This window comes from Falco naumanni, chromosome 4 (assembly GCF_017639655.2).
Source record: "Falco naumanni isolate bFalNau1 chromosome 4, bFalNau1.pat, whole genome shotgun sequence".
In the NCBI taxonomy this organism is placed as follows: Eukaryota; Metazoa; Chordata; class Aves; order Falconiformes; family Falconidae; genus Falco; species Falco naumanni.
In genome coordinates, this window is record NC_054057.1 from 87,801,245 (window position 1) to 87,821,239 (window position 19,995).

Here is a 19,995-nt window from a genome sequence, read left to right on the forward strand (position 1 = left end):
TCCTTACCCTGGTATAGCTGGGTGGATGGAGTGCCTGGAGGGGGGAGGCAGCTCGTGGGCTGCAGTGCCGTGGCTGGGTTTTGTGCTGTTCTGGGTTATTTGTTCAGCCCCAGCCAGCAGCGAGACCAGGTTAAGGGACCAGGACATCCCGGGTGGTTACTGAGTGAGGGGTGACAGGCTGCAGGAGCGGCTCGACAGGACCTGGGGCTGGCGTCCATCGGGGAGTGGGAATGAGAGAGCGAAAAAAATCATTGACGGGGTGCCTGCGCTCGACTGCCCGACCGTCCCCCGGGGCGGGCGCAGGGGTCTCCGCAGAGCACAGGCCGGCGGGAGAGCCGGGCTCCGGTCAGCGCGGGCGCTATACGCGAGGCCGGGAAGCGGGCAGCCCGGGTGCCGTTTCTTTCCCAGAAAAACAATCTCCGCGTCGGGTACCGGCTCCGACACAAACTTCCTTACACAAAGCGCTCTGAGCCCCGCGCATGGGAACCCCCGGAGCGGCCGGGGGCACCTGTGCCGGGAGACCCCCAGTGGGTGCGGGGGCACAGAGCGGCCGGGGGGCGCGGGGCTGGGCGTTGCCCTGCAGCCACTGCGGGAGCGGTGACCGCGGCGCCCCATGCATGCCCCGTGGCCGCTCCCCGCCAGTCCACGGCCACCGGAACACGCGCCGCGCGCTGCCTCGCCTCATCCGCTCCGCGTGGGGGCGTGGCCAGCGCGCTCGCCCCGCCCGATGCCTGGCTCTTTAAGGGCGCTGGGCCGGGCGCTCCCATGGTGCCCTGCGGCGGGCGGCGTGGATTTTAAATCCTCTCAGCCAATAGGGAGCGGCCGTGGGTGCGTAACGCTCCGGGCTCGCGTTTGAATCGGGCAGCGCCTGTACCGGGCAGCGCCTGTTCCTGCCTGCGGCCCGACCCCTGTTCCCGGCCTCTGCCTGGGGTCTGGCCCGGCCTGCGCTGCCTGCCTCTGCTCCTGCTCCCGGTCTCTGCTCCCGGCTACTGCCTGCGGCCCGGCGCAACCCCCGCAGCCCCGCAGCAGCCCGGTGCATGATGAACGCGGCAGGCGGGAAGGCGGCGCGGCCGGCGGCCCTGACGGAGCCGGAGCCGGCGTCGGCGCGGCCGGTGGTGGGTGGGAAGGAGGTACCGAAGGTGCTGGTGGACCCGCGGACCCGGCGGAGCTTCGTCCGCGGGCGATTCCTGGGGAAGGGCGGCTTCGCGCGGTGCTACGAGCTGGCGGAGGCGGACAGCCGGGAGGTGTTCGCGGGCAAAGTGGTGCCCAAGTCGCTGCTGGTGAAGCCGCACCAGAAGGAGAAGATGTCCATGGAGATCGCTATCCACCGCAGCTTGGCCCACCGCCATGTCGTCGGTTTCCAGGGCTTCTTCGAGGACGCGGACTTCGTCTATGTCGTGCTGGAGCTCTGCCGCCGCAGGGTGAGGAGCGGGGGGGCGGGCGGGGGGCGCCGGGGGGCACGAGCGGGAGCATCCGGTACTGAGTGTCCCCCCGCAGTCGCTGCTGGAGCTGCACAAGCGGCGGAAGGCGCTGAGCGAGCCCGAGGTGCGGTACTACCTGCGCCAGACCATCCTGGGCTGCCAGTACCTGCACAGCCACCGCGTCATCCACCGCGACCTCAAGCTGGGCAACCTTTTCCTCAGCGACGACATGGAGGTGAAGATCGGTAGGTGCCCGTGACATGCCACCCTGCCAGCCCCCGGTGGGCTCCCCAGCCCCGGAGACCAGCTGTCCTGGGTGGCTCCAGTCACACCCCATCTCTCGCAGGTGACTTTGGCCTGGCCACCAAAGTGGAGTACGATGGCGAGCGCAAGAAGACCCTGTGTGGAACCCCCAACTACATTGCTCCAGAGGTCCTGGGCAAGAAGGGGCACAGCTTCGAGGTGGACATCTGGTCCATTGGCTGCATCATGTGAGTCAAAAGGCCTCTTGCGTGGCCATGGGGCTGGTGGTCCTGGTGGTCCCAGCGGTCCTGGTCTTGTTGGCCCCTCTGTGTTGCTTTGGGGAGGGCATTCTCTGGAGCACCTACCCTGGCTGACCCTGCTGCCAGCCAGCATGCAACCTGTGCTGTGCTCGGCACACACAGGGATGTGTGCAGGATGATCTGCTATGCTGTTTGGCTCTCCCGAGGTATTTTCCAAAAGCCCACACTTCTGAATTGGAAATTTCCCCAGAGGGTATGAGATTCCGGCTTCCCTTTTCAGGGGCAGGAACCAGGCACAGTACACACAGCTGTCTGCACTGCTGCATGTCCAGTGCCAAGTGTGTTCCCTCTGCCAGTAAAGTCCCAGGATGTGCTTAGCCCAGGGCCACTTCTGCGCACAGGTCTTGGAGTCCCTTTTGTAAAACTGACACCCTTTTGTCTGTAAACGTGCAGGTACACTCTGCTGGTCGGGAAACCACCTTTTGAAACTTCTTGTCTAAAAGAAACCTACCTCCGAATCAAGAAGAATGACTATACTATTCCCAAGGTATGGTGCTTCCCACGGGTGGATCCGTTCACCTCGCAGCGCTTCTCTGTCAGCCTTCTGCTGTGCCATCCTGCTTCTGGCACTTAACGGGCTCTCACATAATGGTGAAATGGCTCTTATCATGGTGTGTGAGGGCTAACGGTTGGACTTATCCAACCTAAATGATTCTGTGAAGGGGATGTTTCAGTCTATGGTGGAGTAAACCTGTAGGGCCAGCTTCTTGGGGAGCCAGCAGCTCCCCACCCTGTAGTCCAGCAAAAATCCAAGCTGAGCACTTGGCACATGATGTTAAATGGACATGCTCAAATCTGTGAGGTCTGGGCCAGGTCCCCAGCTCATCCCACTGCTGTTGATTTTGTCTTGCTGAAGTCAGTTGATTTTAGGCCTTGCATGCTGTTAGGAGACAGCTCTCCATGCCTGCCCAATTCTGTTTCCTCAGCTTGCATCCTGCTTGCTTGAGACAGCACAGGAGCTCTGCTCCAAGCAGAACTTCCCCTGCAGGTTGTGTATCCAATGCATTTGCCACTAGTACATGTTGTTCCCTGACCCTTGTTTCTCAACTCTGCCTGTCACCTCTTAGCACATCAACCCCGTAGCTGCTAACCTCATCCAGAAGATGCTGAGGTCTGACCCTGCCACGCGCCCAACTATTGACGAGTTGTTGAGTGACGAGTTCTTCACATCGGGATACATCCCCAGCCGCTTGCCCACCAGCTGCCTCACCATTGCACCTAGATTTTCAATTGCTCCCAGTGGACTTGAACTGAACGGGCGAAAGCCGCTGACCGCACTTAACAAAGGTAAGTGCAAGTGTCCAGAGGTGAGACTGGGCTGCAGTGCTGGATGAGAGCCTGCCTGGCTTCCCACACCATCCAGAGCCATCAACGGGGAATGTGGTGCTCCCTTGCCTCCTCTTGTTGTTATGAGCACCTGGGACATTTTGTGAGTGAGAGGGGTCTCCTCACTCTTTGCCCAGAACCAAAGCAGGGAGAAAGTGCCACCGCTAGCTTTAGCTATATGGTATGTAATGTGTTTCCTATAGCCAGGGTACAATGTAAACCTGATGCCTTTAGAAGCCTACTCCCTCATCACGCCTCAACGCTATTCTCTTTCCTGGCCCAGGACCAGACAGTCCTGCACCAGAGAACTTGCCTGAAAAAGAAGATGCAGCTAGACTGCGGGAGCCGGGAGATGCTATTGACTGTCACTTAGCTGACATGTTGCAGCAGCTGACTGCGGTCAACTCATCCAAGCCCTCTGAGAGACTGGCAGTGAGACAAGGTGAGTCTGAGGACAGCCCCACAGGCGCTGGCCCTCCTGGATAACTTGCTGCTTTGTCATTCTGATGCTGTTGTCTGAGGTGAGGGACCAGCATGCCTCTGTTTCAAACTGGAAGGCTGAGAAGTGATGTAGTAGCTACTTACCTTTCTTATGGTATCGCTTGCTTGCTGAGGTGTGCAGGGTGGTGTGAAACATCTTCTGACAAATTCCTTTTCTCTTTGCAGAAGAAGCTGAAGACCCAGCCTGCATTCCCATCTTCTGGGTTAGCAAATGGGTGGACTACTCGGATAAATATGGTCTAGGTAAATAACAGGGGAGCAATACTTCAGCCTTTTCTAGTTTTTGAAGAGGCTGGGGGAAGCTTGGGTTTGGGCATTGTGTAGGTCTGGTTCTTTAGTCACAGTATTCCAGTGCATGTGTGTCCAAGGCTCTGTCAGGAACGTTGCCAAATACCCACGGAATCAGAGTAGTGGTCACTGAACATCAGCCCTGGCCACTTTACTGTGGAAGATGGCTACCTGCTGCAGAGATGGCTGGCCTCGCTCCCCAGTGAGCGTGTGTACCCACTGTGGCAGTTGCAAGTTGCTTCTGCAGCAGGTGATGCAATAAGGGAGGATGACGGATCCAGAGGAGGAAAAGTGCCACCCGGACCTCCGCAAAGAAGACTCTTCAGACCTGGCAGGGACTTGGTGGGGTGGTTGTCAGGGAACCCCTAGATGATACAGCATTCTACCTTTGTGTTTCACATAACCGGTGGTATCTGAAGGCCTAACGGGCTCCCTTTCAAACTAGGCTACCAGCTGTGTGACAACAGTGTGGGAGTTCTCTTCAATGACTCCACTCGTCTTATTATGTACAATGATGGTGACAGCTTGCAGTACATTGAGCAAAACAGCAATGAGTCCTACTTCACTGTGAGATCCTACCCCTCTGCCTTGAACAAGAAGGTCAGTCCTGGGGCAGGAGCTGTTGCTGGAGGGTGGCTACTCCTGGTGAGAGACTTGCCAGCCTTGTTGGACTGCTTTGGGCACGGGTGGGTTCCAGGGAGAAACATCTGTAACTTGGGGGCACTGGCATTCTGCAGGCTTCCTCTTGGCTAGTAAAATGTGGCCATGAGGGCAGACACTGGCAGCTCTAACTGTTTATTTCTAGTTGCTATCTGAGGCTCATTTATTAGCAGTTTAGCAGAAATAAGTGCTCACAAGACTTTTATGTACTGTTCAACAAAGCAAGTCTGAAGTATCACAAACCCAGTTAACTTTGAGCATGAGAATTCACACCAGTCTGTGCAGTGATGCATCACTCTAGGATGGTGATAGCAGCCCCTGTGCTCCCACATAGCCGGGGTCATTTCAGCCTGTCTGCTCACAGCCTTTCCCATCTGTAGATAACACTATTGAAATACTTCCGGAACTACATGAGCGAGCACTTGCTGAAGGCGGGTGCTAACATCACGCCACGGGAAGGAGATGAGCTGGCCCGTTTACCCTACCTCTGCACGTGGTTCCGGACCCGCAGCGCCATCATCCTGCACCTCAGCAATGGCACCGTGCAGATCAACTTCTTCCAGGTCAGGCTGCTGCTCTTGAGTTTTCCAGGGCTGTAGCTCCAGCTGCTGAACAAGCCCCACTCCACACAGTGCTGCATGCAAGGCAGCAGCGGGGTAGAACTTGAGCCGAGACTGCCCAGTGAACCAAGCAGCGGGAGGCTCCTTGCTCCCCTTGCCGGGTACATAAGCCACCCAGACACTTCTTGCTTGTGAAGGGGCAGTGTCCTTTAGCAGGAGGAGGGCTGCTGCACAGTCTTGGGTTGCAGCAGTCTTGAGCTGGCTGGCCAGATCACTTTATTCCCCTTTGCTGCAATCTGTGAACAAATGCTGTGGCATGGTGCTTTGTCAGCATGCTTCTGGGATGCCCCAAGTGCTGCTGAGGTGGTTCATCCTGAGGAAATGCAGTCCCCAAGGAGGAGAGTGTTCAGGGTGACCATGTGTTCTCTCCCCACAGGACCACACAAAGGTCATCTTGTGCCCTCTCATGGCTGCTGTCACATACATAGATGAGAAACGGGACTTCCGCACATACAAGCTGAGCCTCATCGAGGAACACGGATGCTGCAAGGAGCTGGCCAGCCGGCTCCGCTATGCTCGCACCATGGTGGAAAAGCTCCTCAGTTCCAAGTCTGGGTCAGCCTGTGTGAAATCCTCTGCTTAAATCTTGTTTTTAATGGACTCAGTATCTGTGCCAAACTGTTCCAGCTGTGGTGGGGAGGGCTAGTAGCATCCCTGCTCATGCTGTAACCTCGAGTTACGCAGCTGGGCTCCCACTCCTGGGTATGGGCTGGTTGCCATGAGAGAAGCCCCTGATGCTGTGGGAATGGTGTTGTTCACTGACTGGTACCCAAAGGTTTCTTGCTCCCCACTCCTAATAGACTATTTTTTAATTGCATACCTACTCTTTTTTTTTTTTTTTTTTACTTCCCAAAGCCAAAAGCCTGACTCAAAAACTACCCCTCTTGTTTGAGGCTCCTGGGCCTTCTCTTGAGAGAACAAAGTATGGGGAGAGCAGAACTGTCACGTAAGTTATTTGTACGTGTCTGTGCTGGTGCTCTAGTAGAAATTCAGGTAACATATTTAACATGCCTAGGGTGGTGAGACTAAGGAATTGGCCTTTTAATACTGAAATTAATCTACATGAAACATAAAACTTTTGTATATTGCATAACTTGATTAAATGTAACTTGCTGCCGCATCTAGCCTGTCGTGGTTCCCTTTGGCTTGCTGTGCAGGAGGAAGCAGCACCTTGCCTATGGCTCACGCTCCAAGCAAGAGCTGTTCTCTTCATTCATCAGCTTGTGCTCTCTGCTCGATTGCCTTTAGTAACAGCCTCTGCATGAGCTGAGCCCTGGACTTGCTCCTCACTCAGCTCCAGCTCTTTACACAGAGCAACAGGGCAATGGTGGCGGATCATGATAGGAAGTGGGAGGGAGTCAGAGTTGTTCTGGGAGATGTTTGTTGTAAGCAGAGAAAAGTGGGGTAGCTGTTGTTTGTGCTGATCTCCCCAGCTGGGCTGCAGATGAGGAGACCCTGAGGCTATTACAGATGTACTGTGTATATCGCTGTATGCTGTACTAGCTATACTGGTACCTGTAGGTTAATGACCCATCTTCCCATTTCCTAGTTGATTGGCTCTACTTACTATAAGGAAGATGCCTGCAAATATGACTATAGAATTAGCAAGTCAGCTACTGTAACAGACTTTTGCAGGAGCCCAGTAACTTACCTTGGGTTTCCCCCACCATTGCTGGCTGCCAGCAAGCACCTCCTGGTGCTCTCAGGCCAGTTTATTTTTAAGGAGGACAAGCTTTCTAGTTTGTTTGGTTGAGTTTTTTTATAATATTATGTATAAAATGCTTTAGGCCATACAGGATTCTGAAAAGAAACTGGATACCAACCCAATGTTACCTGTGTAACAAAATCCCACACCTCAGCACCCAGAGGAATCTGACCGTACAAAATCATTGCTGTTCAAAAATGAAGCCTTGCTGAGGGGCTCCAGCTGCCACGCTGGCTCCCAGGCTGCCCACGGCCCCCGTACCAGCAGGAAAGGCCACGGGCAGGAGGGGTTTCCCTGCCATTGTGTCCTGCAACAACTGCTGAGCAAACTGCTCAGGGCTCCTGGGCGTGGGACTAATGGGGGGGCTCTGGCCTGGCATAATTACAAGCTGCTGCTGGCCAACAGGGAGAAAACCTTTTTCTCAGCCCTGCTGAGATTAAAAACTTCATTCTCAGGGTTGTGCTGGAGGCCCCAACCACGCTGCCTTGCCCTCAGCAGCCCTGATGCAAATAGCAGGTCCAGGCCCTGGGGTGGCTGCAAGAAGCTGACCAGTACGTCAGCTGGGTGCATCAGCCCTGGCCACAGCCATGCTGGACACCTGCTCCAAGAGCTGCTTTACCAGGCATGTGGCACGGGAGAATGTGCAGGATGAAGCTCACCCATCCATGGTGAGCACCCCAGCCCAGCTGCATCACCCTGCCCGTGCTTCACTATGCCAGCTGCCCTCAAGAAAATGCAAAATGCATTTTTCTTTTTGTCAAAGCGCCACATCCACTGCAGAGATATTTTGTTCTCTGATACAAATGCCTTCGGGGCGCTGAGTCTGTGAGTGCTGGCAAAGGCGGGTGCCCCCAGGATCCCTCTTGGGCTCGGGAGACCCGAGGCAAGAGCACAGTGCCACCCTGTGCTCACCTCTCCTGGACCATGCTGCTTGTAACCCACATGTATGCTGGGCAGCCATCATATGGCTGAGGCCCCCACCTCACCCTGGGGAGGGGGAGAAGGATGCTGAGTGCCCCGGGGGCTGCTCCTGGCTGCTGCAAGACAGAGCTGCAGGTACAGGCAGGGTAGGCAGGAGTGGCCACAGCAGCCCTGCACCGTGGGTGCCATCCCGGTGTGCATCCCCGCTCACTTGCTGTCGCCTCCCGGTCCCTGGTGGTAGTAGGAGTGGAAAAGTTGCTCGTGGGCACAGACCCTCATGGCCCTGTGCGTGTGCAACAGCAGCCGAGGGAAGCGGGAGGTGAAGTACTGCACAAAGCCATCCGGGACAGAACCCAGGGCTGCCCGGACATCAGCTGGCAGCTCGTGGTAGTGATGCTTCTGCAGGAGAGAGGATGAGGTGAGCCGAGGCAGGCAGTATGGGGGGGGGGGGGGGGCGCGTGCAGGGAGCTGGGGTGGCCATACCTTGTTCCTCATGGCCCGCAGGAGGTCACGGACCGAGCCCCCTTTGTAGGTGCGGAACTTCCTCAGGTCTGGGGAGAGCAGGGGAGACACTGAGCAAGGGGGGATGGATACACGCGGGGCAAGGGGCTGCCACAGCCCCCTGCAATGCCAGCACCACCCTGAGCCCCCGCACCCCAGGTGTGCACCGTGAGCGCTGCAGCCTGTGGCAAACCCTCCCCAGGAATGGCTGGTGTGTTCACCCATCCTGGGTTTTGGCCTCTGGGCACAAGCAAGTGCCTCCTGCCCATTAAAAAGCACCCGACGCAGGAGCCTCATTCCCTGCCTGCTTTTGCGTGGAAGGCGTCAGCAGGTTCAGTGCCTGGCCCCCGCTGTGCCCACCTGTCTGTAGTGGCAGGGAGATGTGCATCCTCCAGTTGGTCCTCACCACTGACCGCCCCCCCCGCCTCCAGAGCCGAGACGATGTGCCCCTCAGCAGGCTCCTTCTCTATGCGGTCGCTGATGTCCTGCGTGCCCAAGAGCAGGGACAGGGTGGGTATGGCACTGCCCTCACCCCACACCAGTGCCAGGGAACAGGGCTGGTGCCGAGGTGGGACGGGCATGGTTTGGCCGTGGCCCCAAACCCAGAGACCCTCCACCCCTTCCAAAAGTAGCTCAAAATGAGCCCGTTGACCTGTTTGACAGCTGTTTCCAGCACTTGGGGTTTCAGAGCACACCTGTTTGCTGCCTGGTGGGACAGCACGCACTCACCTGGAAGAACTGCAGCTGCTTCTCCAGACTCCAGAAAAAGGGATGCACAAGGACCACAGGTGCTGAGGGTCGGCACTGGGGCTCGGGGCTGATCATTGCCACAATCAGCTCCCTTGCAACAAGCTTGTCTGGTAGGTGAAACAATGCAACGGAGAACTAGCCCCGCCGAGAAGGACATGGCGCTGCGCCCCTCGGATCAGGGCTGCCCCCCGGGGATGCACCTGTGGGGAAGGGTCTCACCATGAGCTTCTTCCTGCAGGCAGCTCAGCTGGTAAGAGCCTGACAAGATGTTGGCCTGTCGCCGCAAGCTGTCCCCAAACGGGTGCTGTCCTCCTGACACCACGTAGTAGAAGATGCAGCCAGCTGAGAAGATATCCACGGCGCACGTCTGCGGAACACAAAGCGGGAGGTGGGCCCCTCGCAGCAAAGGGCAAGGAAAGCCTTCACCTCCTCACCTCCCCATTCTTCTGCATGAATGCTTCATTGTTGGCTGCAGAGCTCTGGAAAATGCATCGCACCAGGTCTCCTGCCGGCCCCGCTCCCGGGGGTCAGTGACGCACCCGTCACGTCAGGTCCGTATCAGGGAAGGTGTTTTCCAGAGGCACAGCCAGAAGCCAGGACTGGGCAGCCAGACGGACACACCAGGGCTGCTGCAGTCTCACCCAGCTGTGCAAGCTGACCCCAGTACAAGGTTATGGGAGCGTGCTGCCAGCACCAGTACGTGCCCTGCCAGGGATCAATACAGCTACCAGCTGCCAGCAGGAACAGGATTCCCTGCGCCAAATCGATGAGCAGCAACGTAACCTTCACAGCAAGCCACAGCCCCTCCAGCCTCCCCACCCTGAATTTCTAAGGGCTGTAGCCAGCCGAGATGCCCCGTGCTGAGCACAGCCAGGCACCGTCCCCACGAGGGTGGGAGCATAGGGGCAGTGCTACCCAGGGTGGTCCTGGCGAGGAGCACCGGTGCTCTGCAGTAGGCTGGCTTGGGCTCTTGGAGCTTTTGTCTTAATTGTGCATTTCAGTAGCACCATGAGGCTGCTGCCAGCACAGGGGACTCCCACGACAGGCTCGAGGACCACCCGGGGCCGGGAGGGGGGGGCACCCACGGCTCACTGACAGGGTTCTCCTTCAGCGTCTCCTGCAGCACCTCGGGCGCAATCCAGCCCTCGGTGCCAGGGATGCCGGAGCGGAGGCTGAAGCTCTGTCGTCCCCCCTGAAGCTTCTTGCAGAGGCCAAAGTCGGAGATGACTGCTCGGATCTGCCCGTGGTGATTCGGGACAGAGATGAGGATGTTACATGGCTTCAAGTCACGGTGGACTGGAAGAGAGAGCGTGCAGTATCACCTGCCATTGCGGCGGCAGGGCTCTACTGGCCCAGACAGCTGCTGCCTGAGCCCTGCAGCTGAGGACGGGGCCAAGACGGGACACGCTGCCCTCTCACCAATGCTGAGGGAGTGGAGGTGGGCCAGCCCGGACATGGTCTGGTGCAGGAGGGACACTGGATCCAGGCTGCGACGGTCAAAGCTGGGGCTTTCCACATACTGGAAGCACAGCGAGGTAGAGAGAGATGAAGCGAGGCCTGATTTACTGGGGCAAAGGTGTCAAGGCTTGTTGGGAGAGGGATTTCTCAGTAGATTGACAGAGGTGGAAGGAGACAAGCCCATGCAGAGGCCATTTGTGCCTAAGGCTCGCCATTTCCAGGTGCACCAGTCGGCATCTATTCCCTCTGCAGCAAACTGCCCTCACTTGCGTCCTCGGACCCCCACAGCTCCAGCAACACTCCCGCTTTACGGGGCGGTAAAAGGATGCTTCTCTTCCCCCATGCTCGGTCTCTTCCCAACACATGCCCAACTGCCCTGACTGATGCTGGGGCTCAGAGCTGCCCTGTCCCTCCCGAGAGGGTAAATGGGCAGAACAGGGGTAGGGGCTTGACTGACACAGGAGCAGTGCTGCTGCTGGCTGCCCTGCCTCTCCGAAGCACCTCACAGCCTGGCCATGCCCCTGTTCTGAGCCCTGTTCCCTCTGACTGCTGGGAAGCAGGTCCGGAGCTGAGCCCTGCACCCGTGCCCAGGCAGGAGCCCCAAAGAGGGCTGGGAGCTGCTGGCTGCCAAGCCTTCCCTGGGCATGCACAGCACCCTGCTCCTGCAGGAGCGCTGCCAGGACATCCCTAACAGCACAAAGGCCCTGGGGACTGACCTGCAAACACAGGTATGGGGGCACCCGGGACTGATGAACAGCCCTGCACCCCCAGGACCGGGCAGGGAGAGGGCTGCAGGCTCACCTCCTGCAGCGTGGCGGAGCAGAGCTCGATGGCGATGTAATGGAACTGCTTGTCCTTCTCTGTGCAGAAGTAGCGGACAACGTGGGGGTGCTCATCTGACTCCCGGAGCAGCTGGACCTCGCGGTCAACGAGATGGAAACACTCGGGCAGGAGGCGCTTCACAGCCACGTTCCGGCCATCAAACTGTCCCCTGTGCAGAGAGTCGGTGGCAGTGTCCGTGCATGGCCCCCCCAGCTGGAGCAGAGCCCAGCACTGCAGATGTGCAGCCCGGCCAGGCTGCAGCTGATGCTGGGGACTTGCCCCTTGGGGTCCTCGGTGTGGGTCACCTTGGAGTGACTCCCAAAGACTTGTCACAGCCGTTGACAGGCAGAAATCTCTGCAGCAAGCTGGGAACTGAGGGCTCAGATTCCCCTTTTTGTAGGAAAATAACGTCCCTTGCTTTTTGCTGTGTTTAGTGCTGGGGAAAGGGGCTCAGCCCGAGCCAGGGGAACCTTGCAAGGGGCCAGTCCTGCTGGTGCTGAGCACTGCCTGCAGCGGGCACAGCCCAGCTGCCTGACGGCCGGGCACAGGCTGGAGGGGAAGGGGAGCACAGGGCAGTGGTGTGAGGGGGGACCTGCCCTGTGTACCCAGCACCTGGCTATTGAAGGCCACAAGCCCAGCTCCCCAGGTGGGTTTGCTGTGGACCATGAGACAGGGAAGGTGGCAACCCGTTCCCAAAAGCCCCTGACCCAGCGGCTGCCGTCCAGGGAAGGAGCTGCCTTGGTGCTGTCCTCATGGTGCCCAGGGAGAATGAGCAGTGAGGGCAGGCACCTGGGGCTGCCACCCACCTGAAGACAAAGGTTCCTCCAGCTCCGTGGCCCAGAACATCCTTGGGGTCAAAAGAAATTTTCCCGACTACAATCACATCTGGTTCTGCATCTACAGAGGAAGAGGAAGCAGCCATCCTTCAACCTGTAAGCATTAGCGCTGTATAAATGACATCCAGCTCTTTAACCATCTGGCCATTTCTGGGTCCCTGCTCTCGCAACTGCTTCTGTAGCCCACGCTGATCCAGCAGCCAGTGCTGTGTCTCCTCCCATCCCAGCTGGGCACATCCTTCTCATCTGCAGGGCATCTCGGCTCCTGCTTCGGGAGACACCAACAGTCAGCAAGCCCCCTCACACCCTGCCTGTTCCCACCTGCACACACCTTCAGCAGCCACTGGGACAGCTGGATCAGGGCTGACCATCCCATTAGCACAGTCCTTCAGGCAGGCCGAGGGGCTGGAGCTCTGTGAGAGCTGTGACATGGTTCCCTGGCTCGGCCCCCGCTCCACGGGCCCCACAGGGACACCCTCGCTGGAGCCCCGACCTGGGAGCAGCATCTCCTGCTGCTGCTGCAGTTGCTGAATCTGCTTCTCCAGCTGCTGCTGCTGCACCTCATGCTGCTTCTGCAGTTTCTGGAACACAAACCACGTGAGTGCTGAACTCCTGTGCCCGTAACAGAGCTGGGGCTCAGCAGGGCTCAGCACTGGCAGCATGTGCACCATCTGTCCCTTGCCCAGCCAGCGACAAGCTGCACACTGCCTTGGCTCGTTATCACGAGTCTGCAAGGGACAGCGTGGGTGCCGCGCAGCTCATCGCAGTCATAGCACTGCTGCTTGTGCCATGAGTACAAGAAGAGAGGGGGGTGCCCAGGCCTTCAGAAGCAGTGTTTCTGCAGCAGGTGGGGGGGTCTTCCACCAGCCACCACTCACCGTGAGCAGGAGGAACAGGACTCCCCCGGCCAGGAGAGCTGTGCCAACACCAGCCACCACCAGGTCCCAGGTGCCAGCCTCGGGGTAGACCTCCACCTGCTCCCTCGGCACGGGGTCCGGCTGGAACTGCCCCTCGCTGCGCACAGCTGGCTGCTCCAGGCCACCTGGGGCCAGAAACTGCAACACACGCCCAGGGCTGGATGACACCAGAGGGACAGACCGCTGGGCACTCAGGTTTGGGATGCCCTCCCTGTGCTACCCCGTGTTGGGGACCCACCAGCCACCCCCAGACAGCCCAGACCCCCCAGTGACCCAGCACTGCCCAAGGTTTCCCCAGGTGAGATGCAGCAGAGCTTCCCAACTCACATCATCAAACATGGTCCTGGCAGGAGGAGCTCTGGGGATGATGGTTTCTGTTGTCTTCCTCAGGTTCTCCGGGAAGGCTCGCAGCATGGTCGTGTGGACCACGGGAGGCAGCTCATGGTGCCCTGCAGTGAGAGGAGAACAGAGACAACCATCACCTGGTCTCTGGCCCCAGCATCAGTCCTTCATCTCCATCAGTGCTGACACGGGCTCGCCAGACAGCTCTGGCTCTCCTGGAGAAGGGGCGTTGCTTCTGATGGGAGGCACAAAAAACATCACAGCTACAACCTGCTGGCTCTGTCCCCAGGGAGGGGGACCCAGCGCAGCTGCAGCCAGCGGAGGAAGGCAGAGGGCAATGTCCCCCACCCTCAGCAGGCAGCAGGGGGCCTGACCCTGCTCCTCTGGGCCTGACCCCACTCTGATTTCCAAACACAGCAGTTCAGCCATCACACCTGTGACAGCAATCACAGAGCAGGCTAATTACCCCAGCACCCACATGGGCTTGGTGCATAAGGGCATACCCACCAGTACGGGTAATGGTGAGCCCTGCTTCAAAGAGTCCCTGCCCACCCCCTAGGTGGGGGTGTCTGGCAGTCCCTCCTGGGGCGGGGACAAGGATGGGCTGAAATGAGGCAAGCCACAGCCCCACTGTGCAGAGCAGGTCAGGTTGCCACCCCAAAACGCACCAGCAGCTCAGGCTGCCCCAGCCCGGGGCACCCTCCAGGAGCGAGGACGCAAGGAGAGCCCGTGCCCATTGTGGGTCCGCACCTATTAGGAGCCACTGGTTGCGGAGAGAGGTGATGCTGCCCTGCGGGTACTTGACATCGGTGCTGGGTGTGATCTCACACTCCCCTGACTCGCTCATGGTCACATCATCCGTGGTGGGGCCATCAATCCTGGCCAGTGTGATGCCCTGCGGCTGGGGGTCCGACAGCTCATGGACCACCGTGCAGCCAGGACATGTGCCTGCTGCGGCTCGCCCCGAACGGGGCCAGCAGAGAGACTCACCACCAGTGCCACACTGCCATGGACCAGGGAGGTCAAGGCATAGAAGCTGGTCGCATACTTCCCCACGTAGAGCGCTGGCCTGCAAAGCAGGGACAAGCATCAGCCTTCCGTCCATCACAGATCAGGGCACAGGCAACGCGAATGCCACCAGCTGCCGCAGCACGGGAACCACATACAGTAGCTGGGTCTTGGTAGCAGCAAAGTTCTTCACGGACTGGTAGCTCCACTTGAGGATGTGGATGTCCTGCGAGTGGAAGGTCAGGTAGCGCAGGGTCTCCATGGCCAGGTTGAGGTGGGGGACGCGGCGGAGGCTGTCCTGGTGCCACAGGTAGATGCCAACCACAGGAGAGCCATAGTTCTGTGCCCACAGGACCTCCCCGCTCTCTTTGTCCAGTGTCACCACCAGCCCGTCCCCACTTGAGGCGAAGTGTGCCATTTCTAGGCAGAGCCAGAGGGAGGGGATGATGAGCAGTGCTGGCCGTGGGGCTCCTCTGACCCCTCTGTCCTGCCACCAGCCATGGGCTGTTGCTGCTCTGCTCTCACAAGAGCTGTGACCAACACAGCGGCCGCTTTCCCCAGCAATGGGCACGGCCAAGACCTGCGGGCCATGGCAGCATCACCCAGGGTGCCCCCAGCGAGGGTCCCGCTGCGAGCGGGTGCTGGGGGAGCTGGCTCCCGTGGCCCCCGTGAGCGGCAGCCACTCACTGTAGTGGTAGGACTCCTCACAGAGCGGTGCCGAGTAGTCGGAGAAGGTGGCGTTCCAGCGCAGCTCCCGCGACTTGGTGTCGTACATGGTGATGACGTACTCTGGCGACATAAGTAGGGCATGAGGTCACTGCCTGGCACCCCATTCCTGGAACCAGGTGGACACACGGGGAGCAGGACTGGCTTACGGGTACGGCCGATGTAGAGCAGGGGACTTGACGGGCACACACCATCCCAAGCCTCTGTTGAGAGAGTGGTCTGCTTCTCTCCTGACTTGGGGTCCACGATGAACCAAGTGTCCTGCTTCTTCCCTGAGAATGAAAATACTTTTCCGTAAGTCTCCACAGCCCTGATGTCCATCCCTGAGAGCTGCCCACCAGGCTTCCTCCTGTCTCCCCTCCCCAGCACGTTCCCAGGAGGTCCCCACTCAGCCCCTCCTCCAGGTCCGCTGGAGCGGCTGGTCTCTGCGTACCAGTGTAGAGCACACCGTCTGAACTGCGGCATGGTGAGGACTGAACCAGCTCCGGGATGGTGAACGGGAGCTTCTGCAACACAGACAGCAGAGTGGATGCGGGGCCAGAGGAACACCTTCCCGAGCAGCAGCCTTCCCACCTTCAGGAGCAAGGTGGGATGGAAAGGTCCCCTGGAATGGCCCTCTCCTCCCCGCCTGCCTTCACTGCTCACCCCAAAGCAGGACAGGGTGGCGGGGAAGGGTCCCAGCTCTATGTGCCCCACACCCACTTGGCTGACATCTTCCAGGTGCCAGGGACAAGCTGGAGCCACCAATGGCCCCAGGCTCACCCCTCCCACAGGCCTGCCCAGTCCCCCCCACCTGGTGACACCCCAGGGTGCGGGTGGGTGGGAGGCATGCAGCCCCACAGCCCCACTCACCATCAGGCCTTCTTTGTTCTTTCCTCCCAGGATATACAGGCTGCCATCGTTGGGGTCTGGAAGGAACGCTGGTCTGGAAAGGAGGAGAGAGGATGAAACGTGAGCCGCCCCCTGCACTGGGCACACGCCAAGGACTACAGAGGAGCTGCACTAAAGAAACCCCTTCAGCAGTTTGTGCCGGGATGATTCACTACAGGGCTTGACCTTTCCTGGAAACCTCCGGCACTGGATTTGGTAGGAGATGAACCCCCGCTCCGGGTCAGCACTGTAACTCCATACGGCTGCCCCGCGCCTACCAGCCATGCTGGCTTGGTGCCCTGCGCGCCCCAGGGGAGCTCTCTGCTCTCCTGCCTTCCCCCTGCACTTTTGGGTGGCTTTTCCTCAATTTCTCTCCTATGCTTTTGTGTGTGGTGGTGCTGAGAGCCTCTTGTCTGTCTGTAGAAAGGCTAAAATTCAGCAGCAGAGAGCAGCTATTTCTCATCATCACGCACGAAGCACTAGCACAAAGGGTAGGTTTAAGGCGATGGCACGGGCTGGCAGGTTCATTTCTCTGAGGTTCCCCTTTCTTGCTGTGAATCTGCTGGTTCGTTGCAGTGGTCGTGCACCTCCGAAAGGCTCCCGCACAGCCCGCAGGCTGCCTGCCCTGCAAAGGACACCCTGCCCGTAGGGGGATGACACTCACTCTGCCACATAAACCGGCACCTGCAGAATAGGATCTGAAAAAAAGAGCAAAACACAGACGTCAGCAGCCTCTCCCTGCGAGCGGAGACAACGTGGCAGTGTTTGCCAAGCGCAGCCGTTTCGCGGCCATGCCCAGGTCCCCAGCCTATTTGCATTTCAGACCCAGAATAGCCATGGCCTGCAGCAGGGGTCTCCTCCGCACACAGCTGTGCCTGGGGCTGGCTGGAGCCACCAGCGTCCCCAGGGCTAGAGGAACTGCCAGCCCAAAGCCTGTCCAGCGGGAGCCAGGCTGGGGGTTGCATTCTCAAACCCTGGCCAGTGACAAGCCCAGGGAGCCAGGCTGTGAGTGAGCACCCCTGCGTTGTTACTCACCATCCTTCAGGGTCCATTTGATGTCACCTGTGCTCTTACTCACTGCGTGAAGGTTTCCATCCAGAGTGGATATGAAGAGCAGTGTTTCTGGGACAGTCACAGCACCGCTTTTGAGGCACTATGGACAGAAACACTGTCCTTGGAAAGCAGAGCCAGACCTGGGGACAAGCCCCCATGGCCTGAGCCATGCGACGCAGCTCAGCAGCCCCCTGGCACCCAGCACCCCGCAGCAGCAGCCTGCGGGGAAGAGTGCCGAGGTCCCCTTTGGTCCCCAGCGAGGCAGGACTAGGAGGGAAAATAATCTATTTCATTGCACCAGCATAATAAATCTGCTTGTTCCTCCAGCCCCACCTGCAGAGGACACCTGCAGGATCGTGCCTGCTAATGGCTGTTCAGAGGTGCTGTGGTGTATAAATCCGTGGCAAGAAGCCCCGGCACTAAGGTAGCTGTGCTCGCAGTGAGCAGCATCACCGGCAGCGCGCGGAACCCACCGTCCCTGGCACCTGCAGCACTGGTCACGTCCCACCAATGCAGCCACGGGGCCGGTGCAGCCTTTGCCCTTCTCTGCCCCGCAGCCAGCCTACCTGCCAATGGGGATGGGCTGCAGCTCGGCTGTTCTCAGCCACAACTCCCAGGTGTCTTTCTAAAGGTGACACAAACAGCCCAACTACCGGCTCCTTCCAGAAACAAACAAGTTGGGTGACTTTTCATGCCAGAAATGCAATTTATGCTCACCCAGGCCTTCAAAGCTATAGATTTCAGCTAGCCTGACATTGAGGGAGTAACTGCACATTCATGCTGGGAGGAGCAGCTGCTCCTTCCAGGTACAGTGTCGGTGTCCGTACAGCAAGTGCCAGCTCAGCCAGTGGCACACACACCAGCCTCGCCCCATCAGCAAACAGGGATCAGCAAACAGCACGGGGACCCAAATGGTGTCAGGCAGAGGCAGGGCTGGCGTGGCCGTCCCCAGTCCCTGATGCCAGGGAACCAGAGCAGCGCCCGGGCTCCAGCGATGCAGAAGCAGGTCAAGCAATCTGCTGCCCTGGTCACTTGTGTAGGGTGGCCCACAGACATCCCTCGGGGCTGGCACGCCCCGCCCCCTTGCAGCCCCCTTGCAGCCCCTCACTTGTTCTGTACCAGCTCCTGCGGCCAGAGCCGGCAGAGCCCACCCTGGGGACCTGGCCAGACTAAAGAGCGGGGACGGGCTGACAGTCTGCGCCAGGACGGTGCCCTGCGTGTGAGTGCGAGCCCATCTGCAGAGCAGAACCTGATGGCAGTACCAGACCAGGCACGGCACGGTGGGGCCAGGAGACATGCTCTTCTGGAATTCCTCCAGATGGGTGCCAGGGCACCAGTTGTCCAGCTGCACCTCCTGCCAGGAGCACACACACGCTCCCTCATGTCGACCCCTCTGCCTCGAGCCCAACTCTATTCTTTGCCCTTCTTGCTTATTTTTTAAGTGATGTCAGAGCGAGTCTCCTAGCTCTCGCTTGGTCCAGAGGATGCGGTGGGGCAGGTGGAGAAGGGCACCCGCTCCCCACCACTGCTCCGCCAGCACCGCATGGCCACACAGGCAGGCTCGCTGCTGGCCACGGAGGGACCGGCTGCGACAGGCCAGGCTGGCAGGCACGGAGCTCTCGCAGTGTGGCCACCTGCACGAGGGAAAGGGAACGGAGCCCTGCCAGGTGTCGGAGCCACCGTGGGTGCCACGCTGCAGGCTCTGCTTCTGCCTCCCCCGGCTGCTCTGCGGTTGTTGCCTCTTCTGCAACTACAGCTTTTTTGGTGATGGGGCACACGAAGATGGGCCAGGGCCCCCACACCAGCGTGAGCAGGACTGGGAGCCCTGGGCGCCCAGGCACTGCCAGCCCCATCTCCGCTCCCAGCCCGGCTGCCCCAGCAGCCGCTCTGGCCAGCCCCTGCCCAGAAGCGCGGCTGCTGTCCCCATGGGGTGTCCCCGGGACCCAGGCTCGCCCGGGGCTCCCGCCGCTCCGCCCCGCAGCGGTGCCGCTGGGCCGGGGCTCCACTCGCTCCGCAGTGCGGGAGCGGGGCGGCGGGCACAGGCGCCATCGCCCGCGGCCGCCTCCGCCGGGGTGGCGGGGACGAGGAGCGTCAAAGCCCCCCGGGCCCGGGGCGGGGGATGCGCTCCTGAGCGGGGACCCCGACCCCACCGGGGCGAGCAGCGCGGGTCTCCATCACGCACCGTCCCCGGGCCCCCGGCCGCAGCCGCCCCCACCCCGCTGCCATCCCAGCTCCTTCGCCCCGCCAACGCGCACCCTGCTGGGTGCCAGACCCCCGCCCCCGGCCCCCCCCCCCGGGTGCCCAAGCCCCGCGTAACCAGCTGCCCCGGGCGCCGGCACCCGCACCCACGGGTGTCACACCGCGGCGGGCCGGGCCGGGCACACGCGCTCACGCCCAGGGGACTCGCTCGTGCCGGACCCCCCGCGGGCCGTACCTGTGCCGGGGGCAGCAGCAGCAGCGGCAGCAGGAGCGGCAGCCGCAGCGCCCACGTCCCGCACATGGCGGGCCGCGGCTGCAGGGCCGGGCCGGGCCGCGCTTATCGCCGCGCCCTGACTCAGCGGGGCCGGGGCGGGCCCAGGACGCCGCTTCCTGCCCCCTCGCCCGCCGCCCGCGGCAGCACGAGCCCTCCCGGGCCCGTGTTTAGCATCCCCCTCCCCCTGCGGCCGGTACCGCGGGCCAAAGCGCACGGGCATCCCGCGCCCCCGGC

At 60.1% G+C, this 19,995-nt stretch overlaps 2 protein-coding genes across 2 annotated transcripts; one reads left to right on the forward strand and one right to left on the reverse strand.

The window, feature by feature from the left end:
• The first annotated feature begins 810 nt into the window (after positions 1–810).
• PLK1 (polo like kinase 1) lies at positions 811–6,495 on the forward strand. The gene is made up of 10 exons (XM_040589295.1): positions 811–1,421; positions 1,498–1,666; positions 1,768–1,912; positions 2,378–2,471; positions 3,052–3,271; positions 3,594–3,752; positions 3,977–4,054; positions 4,545–4,699; positions 5,140–5,322; positions 5,756–6,495. The coding sequence occupies exons 1-10, from the start codon at positions 1,038–1,040 to the stop codon at positions 5,960–5,962; spliced, it is 1,794 nt and encodes a 597-aa protein (XP_040445229.1). The 5' UTR covers positions 811–1,037; the 3' UTR covers positions 5,963–6,495.
• Positions 6,496–6,626: 131 nt separating this feature from the next.
• ERN2 (endoplasmic reticulum to nucleus signaling 2) lies at positions 6,627–19,875 on the reverse strand. The gene is given in 24 exon segments (XM_040589294.1): positions 6,627–8,071; positions 8,217–8,404; positions 8,489–8,556; positions 8,867–8,927; positions 8,929–8,991; positions 9,236–9,363; positions 9,476–9,623; positions 10,353–10,552; positions 10,676–10,775; positions 11,516–11,705; positions 12,343–12,433; positions 12,704–12,953; positions 13,251–13,427; positions 13,617–13,738; positions 14,382–14,532; positions 14,622–14,700; positions 14,798–15,059; positions 15,327–15,428; positions 15,515–15,637; positions 15,799–15,871; positions 16,218–16,290; positions 16,900–16,933; positions 17,271–17,388; positions 19,723–19,875. Coding segments are annotated over 24 exon segments (2,946 nt in total). The 5' UTR covers positions 19,789–19,875; the 3' UTR covers positions 6,627–7,992.
• Positions 19,876–19,995: the final 120 nt, after the last annotated feature.